This window comes from Sus scrofa, chromosome 3 (genome assembly GCF_054392235.1).
Source record: "Sus scrofa isolate SSC_HxYL_T2T_F1_AM1 chromosome 3, Sscrofa_HxYL_maternal_Yorkshire_Landrace_v2.0, whole genome shotgun sequence".
NCBI classification, from domain to species: Eukaryota; Metazoa; Chordata; class Mammalia; order Artiodactyla; family Suidae; genus Sus; species Sus scrofa.
The window spans coordinates 123,648,986-123,667,884 of NC_139385.1; the positions used below are offsets into that span (position 1 = coordinate 123,648,986).

The window sequence follows — 18,899 nt, forward strand, 5'->3', positions numbered from 1 at the left end:
TTTGAGGATGGCCACTCTTCACAGCCTACTATAAAACGGCATCTTCTCCTTTCTTTGCAACTAGTATGTTTATTAACTCATCCACAAGCTTTCATTTATTTCTTTATAGTGATGATTTTTTCTTTACTCTTCTAGCAAAAGTCAAAGAGACAGAATTAAGGATTCTACAAAGACCTGTACAAACATGACCACTATTCAGGAATCAGCAAACTCTACTGCCAACACATCATGAATACTATACATACACCATAGAGCACAGGATATAAAAAACAGTGTCTAGAATCAGAGAAGAGAATGTTAAATAAGGGAAGGGGGGAGTTCCTACTATGTGTGCAGTCGGTTCAGAATCTGACTGCAGAGACAAACAAATACCATATGAGATCACTTATATCTGGAATCTCATATACGACACAAATGAACCTTTCCACAAATGAACCATTCCACTTCTTCCCCCTCCCCCTCGGCAACAGGGAGGAAGAGGAATGGACTGGGAATCTGGGGTTAATAGATGCAAACTATTGCCGGTGCAATGGATAAGCAATGAGATCCTGCAGTATGACACTGGGAACTATAGTCACTTGTGATGGAGCATGATGGAGGATGTGAGAAAAAGAACATACGTATACATGTGTGCGTGTGTGACTGGGTCACTTTGCTGTATAACAGAAAACTGAAAGAACACTGTAAACCAAATATAATAGAAAAAAAATCATCATTAAAAAAAAAAAAAAAAAAAAGACTCCGACTGCAGAGTTGCCGATTTGTTCCCTGGCCTGGCGCAGTGGTTTAAGGATTCGGCGTTGCCACAGCTGTGGTGTAGGTGGCAACTGTGGCTAGGATTCGAGCCCTGGCCCAGGAACTTCCATGTGCCATGGGTATGACCATTAAAAGGTTGGGAGGGGGGACTGGAGGTATAAATTGGACCACTCAAGCAGTTCCTAAGAGGGGCAGCTAATATTCAGCTCTGCCTTTAGCACTGTCAAACCTTCTGGTTTTACAAGAGAAGACGGAAGTTTGGATGTTTACTGAAATCTTTCAATGTTTCAGTATCAGCAACTGATTTTTTAAAACCGTAAACCACCACCCGTGGGCCACTTTCAGCCCACTTGCTGAACAGACAAGTCATTTGCTCAGCCAGATTTTAAGTTAAAAAAAAAAAAAAAAAGTGATTCATACATGTCAGATTCTTGACACTGGGCTTAGGTAGGATCAGATGAAGGATTTTTCTTGTAACCCAAGACCATAATGTACAGTTTCAATCAAAACAGCCAAGATCTCACCCCTTCCTGCTTTGAATTGGAGCTTTAACAAGTTGCCAGAAAATAGCTGATTATGCCACACGTCTCTAAGACTCAACAACTGCCTAATTCCCTTTCCAGGGAGCTGCTCTCACATTGCCTCAGGAAAGGCAGACTGGGATACAGGGAGGGAACACCTGTTATTCTGGGGCAGGACTGGTTTCTTCTTGCTTGTGGTCATGGTGGGCACTCTAGCCTTCTCCCCATAAATGCTTTAAATGCAGCAAGACATGTACCAGCGGAGCTCAAAACAGGAGCTGATCCTTTCCTTACCTTCAGCCAGAAACTTAACAAGGAGGAAAATGGGCCATATTCAAAATCTGTGGTAAACAACGGCTTGAAAGGGAAACTGTATACATGTGGGTAGGGCAGGCAGGAGTCCTTACCTGAACATAAGGGTGTATCAGTGGGATTTCCAAGCTGGTTAGCTGTATGATACCACCATGCCCCAGAAACCCTAGCCATTAGCTTTATGGAAACACATTTATTTAAAAAAAAAATCTAGGAGTTAAAGCAGTCCAAAGTGTCCTAGAAAATCCTGGATATGGCTTTGGTGACCTGAGTTTGAAAATATGGACCAATGGCATTTTATATAAATTACATAAACACAAATCAAAAATATTCAGTCTCAGGAGTTTCCTTTGTGGCTCAGGGGTTAACGAACCCAACTAGGATCCATGAGGACATAGGTTCAATCCCTGGCCTCACTCAGTGGGTTAAGGATCCAGCAGTGCCATGAGCTGTGGTGTAGGTCACAGACGCAGCTCAGATCCTGTGTTGCTATGGCTGTGGCGTAGACGGGTGGCCGTAGCTCTGATTCGACCTCTAGCCTGGGAACTTCCATATGCCGCAGGTGTGGCCCTACAAAGCAAAAAAAAAAAAAAAAAAAAAAAAAAAGGAGTTCCTGTTGTGGCTCAATGGGATCAGTGGTACCTTGGGAGAACTGGGACACAGGTTTGATCCCCAACCAGGCACAGTGGGTTAAGGATCTGGTGCCGCCACAGCTGCAGCTCAGGTCAAGACTGCAGCTGCCTCAGATCTAATCCCCGGCCCAGGAACCTCACATGCCAAGGGACGGCCAAAAAAGGAAGGAAAAAAAAAAGTTCTCTTGGCTTCTTTTTCATTACAGGCTGGCTCGCTTCTTATTCTTGATCAACCCTGCCACCTCTGTTATGGCACAGGAGTTTTTTCAAGACCACTCTTGAAAAACTGGACTGTGACTCTGCCTTTTCCATGAAGTACAAGGAGGAGCAGACTGGAAACTCTTGCACAAATCTTATTATGGAAAATTTTCTTCTATTATATGAAACAATGGTTATTTTTTAGTAATGTAGTCTTTTAATTTCAAATAGTGGGAGAAAACATCATTAAGAGACAATAGCACAGGCTATTTTAATACTTTTATTAAGGGCTATAAAAATATCCAGAAAGATAAATAAATGTGATGCAATGATATATGTCCTAATATGAAGAACTTTCTTTCACTGCATTGTTTTCCTTCACAATGGCCTTCAAATCACAGGAGGCAGTGATTCTGTGCCATTTCCTCTTCTTTTATTACACGCTGCAGAATTTCTGAATCAGTATCCCGCCCTCAGTCTTCTCATTTATAAATCGAATTCATTTTCAATCCATTGTTTAGAGGGAGCGTATTTTTTTCTGTTCCACAAAGAGGACTTTTTTTTTCACTGTAGGAGGAGAAAAAAGGATTGTAGCAGAAAACTAAAAAGTATCATTTTTTAATACAAGTACAGATCAGACGAGGAGCCCTCTTTCTCTTCTTTTACTTTCCTTTGTCATAAGGGTGGAGCTGACTTGCAAACTTGGTTCCTCAATCCCAAAGGCCACAGAAGACTGGAGAAAATGGTAAGGAAAACAAGGGAAGAGCCACCAGCCCATCAGTGGCATCCTTGGTACCCCACAAGGACACATTTCATCCAACGTGAAATATTCAAATTTAAAAAGGAAAGTTACAGGCAGAAAATGAAAAACAACGTCTTCACCCAGTTAATGTCCACTCTTGTAGGAGGTAAAGCGAGAGCTAGACTCTGGAAGAGACCAGGAAAAACTGAGCAGACCACAGAAGAAAAGGAAGCCTGGGTGAAAGAGTTAATACACATTAAACCTTGTACTTTCCAGAAATCGTTTCATAGATCCAAATATGGACTTTCTAGTTTGGTAATAGATTTAATACCATAAGCAAAATCTCATTATAAATATCCTAACAGAGTGCAGTTCTCTGAAATACCCCAAACAAAACTGCTAACTGTCTGGGTGAAAGATTAGAGACTAGAGGCTGGGCAATAAGGTTTTATGGTTCCTGTAACGCCCTCCATAGCACTCCACCGACATCTCACACCTCTCTCTCGCTCACATACCCCACCTGAATTCTTCTTTGCCAAAGAAACAAAAACAGTGCACCCAGTAAGATCCAGGAACTCCAAAGACCATGACACAACAGCAACTCACTTGTCCTACCACACAAAGAGACTTAGCTTTGTTTTCTGTTATTCTTCTATAATCAATATGGATACTCTGTATATTAGAGTCTCCAACTGTCTATGATTAAGAATTAGCTAGGCAGAAGTTCCCGTCGTGGCGCAGTGGTTAACGAATCTGACTAGGAACCATGAGGTTGCGGGTTCGATCCCTGGCCTTGCTCAGTGGGTTAAGGATCCGGTGTTGCCGTGAGCTGTGGTGTAGGTTGCAAACTCAGCTCGGATCCCAAGTTGCTGTGGCTCTGGCGCAGGCCGGTGGCTACAGCTCTGATTTGACCCCTAGCCTGGGAACCTCCATACGCCGTGGGAGCGGCTCAAGAAATGGCAAAAAGACAAAAATAAATAAAATAAAATATTCTAAATTAAAAAAAAGAATTAGCTAGGCAGCTTATTTAAATACTTTCCTACTTCCTGCCTCCACCTCTGCCTCCACCTCTAGCCTCCAACTCTGGTTTGCAGATCTAGAGTAAGACTGGAAGTCTGTATCTTTTAAAACCCTCAGAGGAGTCTGATGGGCAGCTGAATTTAGTAACTATTATCCAGGGAACAGAATTATATCTACAAAATAAAAATCAATTTTATTACTTTATAATAAAATAGGTATAATTTTAATATATTTCAAATCATCTGACATTAAATATAAGTAGGGCTGATGCTCCTTCAAAATCCAAGGAAGACCACAAGACAGCATAGGAGTTCCTGTCATGGTGCAGTGGAAACGAATCCAACTAGGAACCATGAGGTTTTGGGTTCAATCCCTGGCCCCACTTCTCAGTTGGTTAAGGATCCAGCGTTACCGTGAGCTGTGGTGTAGGTCACAGATGTGGCTTGGATCTGGCGTTGCTGTGACTGTGGTGTAGGCCAGCAGCTACAGTTCTGATTAGACTCCTAGCCTGGGAACCTCCATATGCCACAAGTGCAGCCCTAAAAAGACAAAAAAAAAAAAAAAAAAACAGCATAAAGAACCAAAATATTTTCCCATAACACAATGTTAGTCATGGCAAGAAATATTTCCTCCATGTTTTTCTACATGGAACTAAAAAATAGATTAAAAAATAGGAACTTGTCTCATTGACAGCCAATTAGGACATAATTTAAATGACAGGGGTAACTGATGAAGATTAGTAAAGCCAGGCTTTATTCATGAAAATTTTCTGATTCACTTCCCTTAACTGAAAGAATATTTAAGTCCACAGAATGGTGCTAGACAAAGTAGAATTTACAAAAGCATAAGAAGAGTCCCTGATTTAATATCAGTTTATCATGAGGGGCCTGTATAAATGTCCAGTAAGCCCCACAGGAACCTAAAGATCAAAGGGCACTGGAATAGTGAGGGAAACACCTCATAGAGAGGGTAAAATTAAGTCTGAAGAAGCAGCAGCAAAAAAAATAAAATTAAAAAAAAAAAAAAAAAAAAAAGCAGCAGCAGCAGCAATTGGATGAACCACAACAGAAAAGGCTATCTGGTGTAGAGAAATTGCGGTAGGGCATTTCTATCACGGCTCAGAGGAAACAAGGTGACTAGTATCCATGAGGATGCAGGTTTGATCCCTGGCCCCACTCAGTAGGTCAAGTCTCCGGTGTTGCCAGAAGCTGTGGTGTAGGTCGCCAATGTGGCTCGGATCCTGCGTGACTGTGGTGTGGGCCAGCGGCTACAGCTCCGATTGGACCCTTGGCCTGGGAACCTCCATGTGCCGCAGGGAACTTCCATTGCTTAAAAAGGAAAAAAAAGAAATTGTGGTAGGAAGTAAGAATGACAGTGTCAACCACAGGGGAAGGGCCTAAAAGGGAGACTCATTTGGCACCATATGATAGAAAAAAATAGGCCTGGAGTCAGAAAAACTGGGTTCAAGCCTTGGCTCCACCATTTATCTACTGTGAGTCCTTGGGCAAATTTCTGAAAATACTTCTTCCTAAGTTTTCTTCCTGTGAGAGGGCTAACTCCATCTCCCTCACAGGGTTGCCAGACATACAGTGAACACTCAATATGTGTTCGCTGAGTTGAAATGACACACTGCTATCCACAATCATAAACATAAATTAATTTTCTGTCAAAATATTTGCTACTTAATTCATAGAAGAATGAATCTGTCAAGTTCTTTCCCTACATCTAACCTAAATCTATTCTGCTTCCATTAAAGGCTATACTGTCTTGTTTAGTCAACCAAGGAATTAAAACTGACAAGTTTTCATTTTCTTTATAATAAAGCTTCATATATTTAACAAAGTTCAATAAGCTTCTAACTCGGCCTTTAATCCTTCTTCCTTGCAAACTTGCATCTAGAGTCATATGAGGACAAAGAGTCTGAAAGGACACAGGCTGGCTCTAGCCATCGATTATACCATGAAGTACTCAAATAATTGGGACTTTTTTTCATGTTTCCCTGCTTGATTTCCTTCAAAAACCAGACAAACAAAACATCACCCTTAAACTAACCATTTACTCATTGCAGTAAAATATGCTGGGAGGACTGCCAAGTATTTGGTACCCTGAGCAATGGGGCAGGCGGCAAGGCAGACACCATCACGTGAGCCCACGGGGCATTCGGCAGGTGGGCAGCGAGCCAGTCCGCTATCCCAGAACATTCCCTTCTTCAGAACAGACAAAGTTGTGCTGTCAAGGCTCCAACCATTCCTTATCTAAGTAAAAGTTGTAATCATCTGTTTGAAATTTATATACGAATCTTTTCTTCCACTTTCAACTCAGAGTCAGAACTGCTTATGGCAGTATCATTTCCCAGTCTCAAAGATTAAAATCAATCCGACAAAATAAATTCCTAATACCTCCCTACTAAGAATGAAAATTCCAATACATTTTCCCACTTAAAACATCACAGAAAGTTGTTCAATCAACATTTATGAACATTGTACAAGTTCCTAAAAAACTCAAAAGGAGCTAAAAGGCTAGGAAAACAACTACTTCAGTGTAAAGTCCATTCCTTTGGGTTTTTACCAACTTATATAAAGAAACCAGAGGGAGAAAACCACCACACCAATCAGCATCATGTTGCTATGGTCTGAATGTTCGCATTTTCCCAAATTTATGTCGAAATCCTAACCCCCAAAGATGGTACTGCTAGGAGACGGGGTCTTGGGGAAGTGTGTTGGTCCTAAGGGTGGAGCCTTCATGAATGGGATTCTCTTAAAAAAGACACGTACAGAGCTTGCCTGCCCCTCCACCGCGTGAGAACACAGCAAGAACTCCTTTCTGTGAACCAGGAAAGGGGCCTATGCCAGAAAGCAACCATGCTGGCACCTTGATCTTGGACCTCCCAGGCCTCAGAAATAACTCTGAAAAATAACTCTGTTGTTGCTAAGTCATCTAGTCTGTGGTGTTTTGTTGTATCAACCCAGACGAAGACACATACCTTATCGTTCTAATAATTTTTCCATCATCTGGGATATCATCCTGAAATTCAGACTCCTAATCATCAGGGACAAACCTAGAATTCCTTTTTTATTGTAATAAAGAATGACCAGAAATTTTAATACCATAAGAACAGCAGGAAATTTTATTTCTCTTATATAGTGGAACTCATGCCAATTTTAAGCTGACCACTGGGCTTCTCACTTTTTGAAATGCCTCCTTACACTGGTATAGCCCTTATTTCTTTTCTTTTTTTTTTTTTTTTTTGAGGTGATGTTTTTGTTTTTCTTAGATGTTGACAAATGCAGCATAGTGAACAGTGATTGTGAGACCTTCTGTACAAACTCTGAAAGCAGCTATTAACATAGCTGTCAGCCAGATTCGCACTACTGCCCAACCCGAGGTCATATACAGGTAAGCGGTTTTAGCCTCCTGTGAACTCTCTCAATAACAGGTCCATTCGTAGAGTGCTTCAGGACCTAGGCTTTTGGAGTAAGACGGTCCTGAGTACCAATTGTCATCTTGTCATATATTTTAGTTCTCTGCCCTTAAGGTCCTTGGCACCAGATTCCTCATCTACAAAATTGGGTTGATTGCCTGGAGAGTACAGGTGCTTGCATTTGTGATATCTGAAGACATGAAGACTTTATACGTAAGCAAAGAAGACAGAATTTTCCATCTTGTGTGGTTATCCACAAGCATTAGTTTGTCTCTTTCCTCACAGGGATCACTGACTTTTGTTGCCTATTTTGTCCTTTTGTTGTTGTTGTTGTTGTTGTTTCAAGTGGGAGGGTCAGTTCGGTCGCATTGCTCCATCTTGGCCAGCAGCAAGTCTAACAGGCCTTGTTCTTAGCTAATGAAAAAGTTGATTATGAGGTTAAGTTCCTGTCTTTCATTCTATAACAGATTAACTTGGGGAAATAAGAATCAAGCACCAGTTCCAACTCTGATCACCAACCATGTGTCTTACAATTCAACTCAACTCAGACACTATCTGCCTGGAGACAGTAACTCAGGAACAGCCAGATGCAAGTGACACACAGGACAAGGTATGGCAAGGGAGGGGAGCGAAGCTGCCGGGCCCTGAGCATGAGAGTCCCAGAATCTCCACCTGATTACCAACCCAGAAGCTCCAGTACAGCCACTATTAGGAAGCAGTTATAAAGGGACTGTTAAAAAGCAAAGGCACGAAAACGAAATGAATGGCCTCGAGTTTTAAAATAAATGATTTGCTCATTTATTTTGCATAAACCTGCCCATGAAATCCAAAAACAAGACAGGCTACCACCAATAGCAATCAGGTGCTGACTCCTGTTCATGAGCAGACAATCTGGACTTAGGAACATTTGTCTCTTTCTGACAAATATCTCTATCTACTGAAACCATTTAAAGTTACCACTTATTCCCATGTGGACATAGACGTGACATTCCTAAATAAAATTCATTGGTACATTTAAAAAAAAATAAAATAAAGTTACCACTTATTATGGCACTTTAGCAGATGGTACAAAATAGAAAGTGAAATTTCCTACCCTCCTGCACTAATATATAAGACATCATACTCCTTTAACTCAAATCTAGATCTAAATACTTGCCACTGTTGGATAGATGACCTCAGGAAAACACTTCCTCCCTGTCTCAAGACTCTTCTCTTTCTGTTTTCACAATATCGCCTATTCTATCTATTTATTTATTTTTGCTTTTTAGGGCCGCACCTGTGGCATATGGAAGTTCCCAGACTGGGGCTGAATCAAGAGCTGCAGCTGGGCTACAGCCACACCACCACCAGATCTGAGCCTCGTCTGCAACCTACATCACAGCTCTCGACAACACTGGATCCTTAACCCACTGAGTGAAGCCAGGGATTAAACCTGCATCCTCATGGATACTAGTTGGGTTTGTAACCCACTAAGCCACAATGGGAACTCCCTCGCCTAGTCTATGTACATGGCTGTTTTCTCACCTTCAAATCTTTGGTTAACTATCTCCTACTAGGGAGACTTTCCCTGGTCTATCCTATCTAAGGGACAGAATAAAGATGGGATCTACCTTTCCCCAACTTTAACCTACATCTCAGCATCCTGCTTGTTTCTCTCAAAGTCCTTAACATAATCTGTCATTTGTCCTTTTTCTCCCTTTCAAAAGAGACCAAGTGCCAAGACCACAGGCATGAGTCTACCTTGTGTCCTCACATATCCCAGCACCTGCAAGAGTAACTTTCAATACATACTTAGAATGAATGTTATAGTGACAACAGGGCCACCAACTGCCAAAGACATTCAGCATCAGTCTGGAAAGGGCAACAGGACTTGAGAGCATTGAATTCATCATGGAGTAACTTCTCTGAATCTTACCAACTGGATCATAATGCAACAGAGTCAGTTTCTCCCGCAGTCGGCTTCTCTTAGTGTTGAAGGAAAAACCTGTTCCAGCTTGGCTCATCATTTTCACCAGAATTGTTCTATGATTTAAAAGCAAGGTGTTAGACGCAGAGGAAATAGGCTAAAATCAGTCAGGGGGGATGGCACATTTTGAGAACCCCATACAGTAGTATTAGTTGTGGGACGTCACTGAAGCTATAAGTGCAGTTCTAAGACTGCCTATGTTTTCCACAAATCACAGCTTCAGTGGTTCTAATTCCCAAGGTTTGTTCCATTACACAGAGGGCCTTAATAATGACCTAACAAAGGGAACGAGAACAATCAAACCATATTGTGGGAAGAGACCAGACACCCACCTTTCAGAAGGAGCAGAAGTCAGGAGCAGGGAAAATACATAAATACTGGTAACCCTAGCTGGCCGGTCAGGAAATTGTGAAGACAGCTGCCTCAGAAGAGCCCTATCTTCCAGGGATGAGCAATAAGGGTAAAATCCAGAAGGGACAGAATAAAGGGATCCGCACTTTTACATGGCCAAGGTGTCAAACCTTGTTCCCCTTCGTGTTTTAAGTTATCGTCATCCAAAGCATAAAGCTCAGGTTCTGCCTCACTGGACCTTTCAGTGCCTCATACTATTTGTTACTTTTCCATGTGTCTTGTCTCCCTATGTAGCGCCTGCTATTTTATTTCTCATCTAAGTCCAAAAAGAATTTGAAGCATCTAAGGTATATTGCACAAATCTGAATCTCTTTCAATGTTCAGCACAGTGCCTCAAACACAAGAGGGGTATAATATTTGCTGATGAAGAGGACAATAATTCGTCATTCATTCAAAAAGATTTAACAAATTTCTACTGAGTGCTTACTCTGTGGAAAGCACTATAGGAAATGCAAAGCCCTGTAAGTCCACCTGTGCATCTTGGAGTAGTAACTGCAATAGCACGGAAGGTAAGTTACACACACAAGGTCTCTAAAGCAAGGCATTAATGACAAATGGCACAAGGGGGATACAAAGAACAGGAGAGGCAGAGAGCATCTCCAAAGAAACAGAAGGCATGGAAGATTCCTGCAGAACCTAAAGGTGGGAAATAAATAATTGGATTGTGGGGAAAGCTATAGGAATCAATAAAAGATACCGAGGGGAAAATACTAACATACATGTTTTTCATTAACTTTAATCCAAAAAACCTAGATTTAAAGATTCGTAGTGTGTCTTGGGTTGTAAGCAAAGGCTGCTTTAGAATTTTTTTTTGTCTTTTTGCCATTTCTTGGGCTGCTTCCGCAGCATATGGAGGTTCCCAGGCTAGGGGTCCAATCGCAGCTGTAGCCACCAGCCTACGCCAGAGCCATAGCAATGTGGGGATCTGAGCCGTGTCAGCAACCTACACCACAGCTCAAGGCAACGCCGGATCCTTAACCCACTGAGCAAGGCCAGGGATCGAACCTGCAACCTCATGGTTCTTAGTCGGATTCGTTAACCACTACGCCATGAAGGGAACTCCTGCTTTAGAATTTTTCTATTTTTAACACAGAAAATCTTACTTCAGCTATTGTCCACAAAATTTATTTTGAAATACCATTTTGTTATTTATAGTCTCTCTGGTACAGAATGGAATCTTCAGCCTTTGCTATTTTTGATATGCTTATACCATGAATGCAAAGGATTACAAAACTCAATTAAACAGACTCTGTGGATTAATCAAATCACAGCATATTCTGCTAGATTCCTGTAGTGGGCTCCACACAAATGGTCCTCAGTCCTCAATTTGAGAAAACAGAAATACAGTGGTAGTCCAAAGAGAGCATGGGGATCCTGATAATTTGTTTAGGAACAAGACAGCAAAAGCAACTTTAAGTAAATTATTTGAATGCTCACTTAAGTAGGTCAGTTGGGAAGGAGGGAAAATATTTTTTCAAACAGTTCATAAGGCCAAGATAATTCATCAGGTAAGTAATCCTCAAACCAACTTTCATAAAATCAAGGCCAAATGCTTCGTTTACCAAAAGGATTCATTGGCAACAGCTGGATTAATGAATCTAACATAAACAAGTTTAAAAAAATGAAAACTCTTACTTACTTTGACTTGCTCTTGGCAACTTTTTTGAAAGGAGGAAAAGATAGAAGAGAAAAGAGAAAATATCGATTTATTATCTTGCAGTTCACATAAATATCATTAATAATCAAAAACACTTAAGAAGTACACCATAGGCTGTCACTCAAGTTAACTACTCTCCTGAGCTATCAGGGATTCCGTTAGGATTTTACAGAGTTTTAAACATCCAATCAGAACACTACAGTTCTGGACGTAATGCTTTGCACAAGCTCTTTTCAGCTGGACGGATACTTTTAAATCTTTATAAAGATCTGCTCCACTTGTTCCTCTTCTAAGGTGTAAATATTTGCACTAGAACAAGCCTCTTGTTTGGTAAGTTAACTTATGCAAACTCCAACAATCATCACATCAGGTGGAGAAGGGAAACTAAATGATAGGTCTGCCTGGTGCATGGAAGAGCCCAGTCTGGGAAGCCAGAGGGCTGCTTTCCCAGCCCAGCTGTAAGACCTAAGGTCAACCTCTGCTCTTCATCTTGGAAGTTCTAAGCCACTGACAGTATTACAAATTCCGAAGTTTTGCCCAGTTAGGACTGCAGTGATTCTGCTGACACAGCGCTACAGAGAGCGGGGGAAGTGTGCCCCACTCCCGCTGACCAAACGAACCGCAACTGGATCCAGCAACAGCACCGCCGACCCCCAAGACCCACTTGCCCCTCAGCGAGCGCGCCGCGGGGCATGCCGGGCGCTGTAGTTCTGAAGGCCTGGGAAGTCGCAGTCGCAGTTTCCCGCCCCGCGCGCGCGCACCCCGCCCCGCCACGTCCCGAGCCAACTGCCACGGTCCCGCCGCCTTCAGCCCCACTTACAGGTGACCGCGGACAAGAACATGGCGAGAGTACACTGCAGGGTCCGTAACGGGCCCAAGGTCCCTCAACAAACAACTGCTTCCGGGGCACAGGCCTGATCCGGAACAGGATGTCCGGAAGTTCACCGCGACCACGCCCCCCGACATAGACCTGAGGGTCGGAGCCCGCTTTTTTCCTGTGTGGTTTATATGTCAGGCGGCTTTCTTTCGTGGTGCTGGAAGATGCAGGCCTCTCCCCATTTGGAGAGGGACTTTGTTAGCGCTCGGGGTTCGCACCCCAGATCTGGCTGCTCCTTCTAGATGCGAATTAGGTGCTTTCCATACTTGTTTCACTGAATAATCGCCGCCACCTACATTAAAGCCACAGGAACTCCGTAGGTTCCTCAACTGCTTCAGGCTATCAGGCTGAGGCATTATTTCCTTAAATGGTTGCTTCTTTTGCTTCCTCCATCCAATTCCAACTCCAACTCCACCTGCTTCACAGCTACTCTCAGTCCCTCCAGAATTAAGAAGCCCACCTGAAATCCCTATTCTTTAATTACATGTTGGATTTCTATGAAGGCAGTGCCCTCTGCATCTTGTTAACTGCCTTGTCTAAGCACTTAATATAGTGTCTGGCAATAGGGGGCTGAAAAACTGCGATTAGGAGCACTCACATAATTTGCTTAATGTCACAAAATTAGTAAATGGCAGAGTCAGAATTTGAACCCAAACTTTGTCTGACTGCAAAGACTCATCCCTTTCCATTAGATATTGGGACTTAACCACTTTGCCATCTTCCAGTCTTAATCTATCTTTAAGGAACCTGGCTCCTTCAACACTAAGGACTTCATTCAAAACTTCATTTTCCAGGAGTTCCCGTCGTGGCGCAGTGGTTAACGAATCCAACTAGGAACCATGAGGTTGGGGGTTTGATCCCTGGCCTTGCTCAGTGGGTCAAGGATCCGGCGTTGCCTGTGAGCTGTGGTGTAGGTCGCAGACACGGCTCGGATCCCGAGTTGCTGTGGCTGTGGTGTAGGCCGGCGGCTGCAGCTCTGATTAGACCCCTAGCCTGGGAACCTCCATATGCTGTGGAAATGGCCCTGAAAAGACAAAAAAAAAAAAAAAACTTCATTTTCCAACTAATAATTAGGACTTGGGGATTTTTTTCTAATCTGTGATTTTATCTATATATTAAATTTTACAAATGTGAAAGAAGATGTATTCTCATGGATTATCCTCGCTGAAAGTAATAAAAATCATTTAAAGGAGGAACTGTAGCTCTCCAATACAACTCAATTTTTAATGCTTTTACTATTTGTTTGTTTGGGCAGCGCCTGTAGCATATGGAAGTTCCTAGTCCAGGGGGTCAAACCTACGCAACAGGGGCGACCTGAGTTGCTGCAGTGTCAACACTGGATCCTAAACCTGCCCGTACCACAAGAGAACAGCACAACTCAATTTTTTAATTTAGGACTGTCCTTTCCCTTGGTACCTTTAATAACAGTTTTTTCCCTGTAACTTGATTGCAACAACTGAGTACACTCCAGGTTCCCAAATCCTTCCTTACCTTGTGAGGTTCAGCTGCGGACAAACAAGAGCTTTAGGGGTCCAGGAGGGTAAGGTTTCTTATATAAGAAATTCCTTTAGAGGATTTGTAAGGAAAGAACACAGAACCAGAAGCCAAGGAACAGTCTGTTCCTTGGAAAGTCATTTCAACTCTTCAGACCTGTTTCAGGCTTAGTGTGGGCATTGATCAGTGATTCTTATTCCTGAGGGGATATCAGTCACCTGTGGTCCTTTAAAAGACCGAGATGCCAGAGGTGAGGCCCAGAGTCTGTATAGTGTTCCCCCACTCCAATTTTCTATAAAGAAGCATTTCAGTATGCCAAAAAGTTGAAAGGATAGTATAATGAACAAACCATATACCAAATTCAACAAATTCTGCTATGTATACTGATGTGTACCGAATTCTTTAAAATATGTATGTATATGGTTAGGTTTTCTGGCTAAACTATGTAAAAGCAAGTTGCAGACATCACAGTTTCTTACTACCAAATATTTAAGTTTATGTCTCACTAAGAAGATCATTATAACTACAATACCATTTTTCTTCCTTAAAAAATTAATGCTTTCCTGGAGTTCCCATCATGGCTCAGCGGTAACGAACCCAACTAGTATCCATGTGTACACAAGTTAGATCCCTGGCCTTGCTTAGTAGCTCAGTGGGTTAAGGATCCAGCATGGCAGTGAGCTGTGGTGTAGGTCGAAGGTGCAGCTCAGATCTGGCATTACTGTGGTGTAGGCCAGCAGATACAGCTCCGATTCAACCCCTAGCCTGGGAACTTCCACATGCCATGGGTACGGCCCTAAAAAGACAATAATAATAATAATAATAGTTTCCTAATATCTAAGCCACAGTCAAATTATCTTTTATGGCTGGTTTCTTCAAAAACACTATCCAGTCAAGTTTCATACATTAGCTTTAATTGCCATAAATCTTCAATATCTTTAAAATCTAAAACCCCTCACTTTTTTGTGTGATACTAAATTTGTAAAGAGACAGCTAGTTTCTTGTAGAGTGTCTCATAATCTGGATTTGTCTGATTGCTTTCTTATGGAGTCATTTTATTTGTTCTCCTATCCCCTGTATTTCCTGTAAATTGAAAGATAAATCGAAAGGCTTGCATAGATTTCTTTTCTTTTTCTTTTTTCTTTTTTGTCTTTTTTTAGGGCCATATCCATGGCATATGGAGGTTCCTAGGGTAGGGGTTGAATTGGAGCTGTAGCCACCGGCCTACACCACAGCTCACAGCAACGCCGGATCCTTAACCCACTGAATGAGGCCAGGGATGGAACCCGAGTCCTCATGGATGCTAGTCAGCTTCGTTAACCACTGAGCCATGATGGGAACTCCTTGAGTAGATTTCATATAGAACACTTTTGACAAGAGGACACGATGCTCTCAGCTTCATATCCCAACGTAGTAGGAGGTCCAGAGGATCAGGTTGTTCCACTGCTGGTGCGAAGTTGAGTGATCTCCAGATCTCTCCATTGTAAAAGTAGATTTTTTTTTTTCTCTTTACAGATTTCTGTGGGGTGGTCCTTTGGCATATGAGCATATCCTGCACCCAACAACCTTTCCACTTGGTTTTAGCATCCAGTGATGATCTTTTTTTGACTCAGGAATTACACTTGAGGGTACACCATGGTGATTTTTCTAACATTCCATTCCTTATTCATGTGCTAGTTTTCTTCTTTCTATAATCAAATGAGGCTGAATCATAGCTTCTCTGAAAAAGGCAGGATAAATGTTAATTGTTTATTCTTTAATTACTAATATTCAGAGTAAGAAATTAGCATAAGTGTCACTTCCAACAGTGACAGAGGTTTTCCACTTTCTGTAATTTTCTTTAACTTTTTAGTTTCACTAGAATAGTTTTTATCCATTGTTTTATAATCAAACATGGTCATTATTATTTTTGATGTTTGAATTTTCCCAAAGTAGGTCATTAGAAGTCCCTTCAAGCTGGTCCAATTTTCTTGTGACGCACTTCCTTCCTTGCTTTCTGTTACCCGTTGTCTCTGGTTAAACTTGTACTTTCCCAAGCCCAAACCTGGAACTAGCCATTTCTCCAAAGTATTCTGGTTCCCTTTCATAGGGTGAGATATGTAGAAGACGCGATCTGATGCACAGTCACTAGACTAGATTTTAGTGGTTTTCAAGCTTTCTTTTTAAACCATGGAATCTTCACGCAACTGAAATCTGTCTCAGGAGCTCACGGTAAAAAACAAAGCTTCATCTCTTGAGGTCCTGAATCTTGGACTCTGAGGCACAGCGGGATCACAGCATCTCTGGAGTTCTAGTGCACAGATTCAATCCCCAACACAGTGGGTTAAGAATCCAGCATTGCTGCAGGTGCAGCTCAGATCTGATCCCGCCACATGCCACAGGGAGGCCAAAAAAAAAACCCCAAAAAAACCTTTTCCGCATTTTCATCTCACCCACTTCTCTATGGAGGCATGCCCAAGACTCAGTCCTTGGATCTCTGCCCACACTCATTCCCTTGATGGTTACACTTGATTTGTTTTTAAAAATCTACAAGCTGAAAACTTTCAAATTTATGTTTCTAGTCCCAGCCTTTCCTGCAGACTTCAAATGGGTGTGTTCACCTGCCTCCTTCACCTCACATGTCCAAAATCAAATTCCCACACTTGCACTGCACCCCCGGCAGGCTTCCTCTATATCAGTATGTGGCAATTTCATTGTCCCAGTTGCTCAAGTAAAAACTCTGGCAGCCAACTTGATACCTCTTACATGCTACATGTAATCCATCAACAAATCCTGGCACTCAAATGTCACCTAATCAGTGAGGCCTTCTGTGGCCATTCTATATAAAAAAGCAATGTGCGCACGCACACACGCATGCATGCGTGCACACACACTCTCTCATTCTCCTTACCCCACTTTATGCTTTCCTATAGCACTTATCACCATTTAATATTATTTTATCACTTTAATATTATTGTGTACCTATTGATTTCCTTATTGTCTATCTTTGATCACCAGAATATGAACATCTTAAGATCAGGAACTTTGTCTTGTTCACTGTCTTATGCTGTATCCTGGTGCCTGGAACAATGCCGGCTGCCTCTATTACATATTTGTTGAATGAATGAATGAATATGAGATGAGAGGCAAATGTTAAATTATTAATAAACATTTACATTTAAATGGCAAACATGGATAAAAAGTCTTTGCATATTGTTGATCATTTCAAGGTTCAGGAGAATGTATAAGCTTACTTTCTTATTGAAGTATAGTTGATTTTACAATGTTGTGTTAGTTTTAGGTGTACAGCAAAGTGATATATATATATGTTCTTTTTCAGATTCTTTTCCCTTACAAGTTATTACAAAATATTGAGTATGGTTCCCTGTGTTATACAGTAGGTCCTAAAAGTAAGGTTATATGCCTCCTTTTAAAAAGAGATACCATGTACCGTTTCCTGAAATTCCTGAACAAAGTCAAAGGGAAGCAGTGGCTTTCTAGTCTCATTACTTCAACCTGCATCCACCTGTTATTTACAGCTAACACTTTGTTGGCAGTTGGTGTTAATTAAAGTGTTTATTAATACACATGTAATTCGTGATCTGGGGTGTCTGTGTATCTGCGTGTGTGTTTGCCTGAATTTACATAATGAACACTCTGCCTTATTGAAGAACAATTAGAGCATCCTGGTGGCCCAAATAGAAAGGGTGTCCGTAGAGGAGGGGCACACATCTTCTTTGGGCAGCGGGGGGAGGAGCTGAGGGGAGGAAGGGGGTATAGCTCTTTAACCTGGATCACAGCCCAGAGAAGTAGATGAAGAACAAGAACAACAAGTACTGCTATCTGTCCTCACGGGGCTTTAGACACAGTGTCAGCACTGCATTCCCAGCACTTAGCACTGGGATTCAATCCCGAGAATCTGGAGGCTGTCCTCTTCCTCTTCTGCTCTGCCAAGAGGTCCCTGACTGCCCATTGTCCAGCCCACTGTCCTACTTATGTCCAGCTTGGGAAGTATGGCCACCGTTCTCTTTTATGGGGTCAGTGATCCTGGCTACTTTACCTGTCCAAGGGGGGCCTGGAAACTTGGGCAGTAGAGCAGGGGGACTCTGTGGGAGAAGGCCGCAAAAAGCTGGCACCTTCACAAGCTCCAACATCTCCAGGCAGATGGGTCAACTTCAAAACTGGGTCCTCTGCCTCCACAGCTTAGTGCTACAACAAAGACTTCCTGAGAGAGCAAGATTAAAAGCTGACAAGACCTAGGGGCACCAACCAGGTTCAATCTGTGTGCAGCGGGCATCTTTGGGTTGGCATTCAATGCCTTCCATAATCTGGCCTCACTCTCCTAATTCAGCCCCATCCCTCTTCACAGGGGCCAGCCCTTTCTGGAAGGGTATCAATTCCTTTCTATGTGAAGTCTCTCCTGACCCTCCCCACAACACCCATCCACAGATTCATCTCAGAGCATGTATCACGCTCCTGTATCCTTCCAGTCTGACAAGTCTGACTCCACACTGGCATCTAAGTCCCTTGAGGGCCAGAGCTTCTGAATCTCTGTATATTATCCCCCCCTCCAGCCCCCACACCACCCCAGCCAGAGCTTCTAACACAAGGCAGCTGCCCCACTCACTCTGACAAACTCAGTACCTTCCGTTCTCAGGGAAACCTGCCATTCTCCATCTCTTCAATTCTACCTCCCTCACCAGGTCCTCCTAAGATGAACAGAGTGGGAGGAACCAGGAGAAGAACAGAAGCAAAGGCACAGAGGTGTTGAAAAAAAGGAGCAGTGAGCATCCTTCTGGGGCTAGAGTGAGTGAAGAATTGAGCGTGGTCACTCAAAAGGATGACGGGGCCCAAAAAAACAAACAAAAAAACCCCAAACAAACAAAAAGGATGACGGGGCTAGGTAACCAGGA

General features: G+C 42.4%; 1 protein-coding gene across 2 annotated transcripts; it reads right to left on the reverse strand.

Annotated features, from left to right (window-relative positions):
* Window positions 1–2,686: 2,686 nt before the first annotated feature.
* On the reverse strand, window positions 2,687–12,518 carry MRPL33 (mitochondrial ribosomal protein L33). Of its 2 annotated transcripts, none has more exons than XM_003125284.6 (4): window positions 12,457–12,518; window positions 11,619–11,637; window positions 9,518–9,624; window positions 2,687–2,986 (listed from the first exon to the last, which is right to left on the reverse strand). In XM_003125284.6, exons 1-4 carry the CDS (start codon window positions 12,476–12,478, stop codon window positions 2,937–2,939), a joined length of 198 nt encoding a protein of 65 aa, XP_003125332.1. In that variant the 5' UTR covers window positions 12,479–12,518; the 3' UTR covers window positions 2,687–2,936. The 2 variants fall into 2 exon arrangements, with proteins under 2 accessions (XP_003125332.1, XP_084876070.1); XM_085019944.1 differs by having other exon boundaries at window positions 2,687–8,016.
* Window positions 12,519–18,899: the final 6,381 nt, after the last annotated feature.

Bases quoted from the DNA above. Each gene is read 5' to 3' on its own strand.
- MRPL33 (XM_003125284.6), bottom strand. From the start codon at position 12,478: ATGTTCTTGTCCGCGGTCACCT. The intron at 2,987-9,517 runs GTAAGATTCAGA...CTCCTCCTACAG, and splicing joins GTTGCATTATGATCCAGTTG to TGAAAAAAAAAGTCCTCTTT.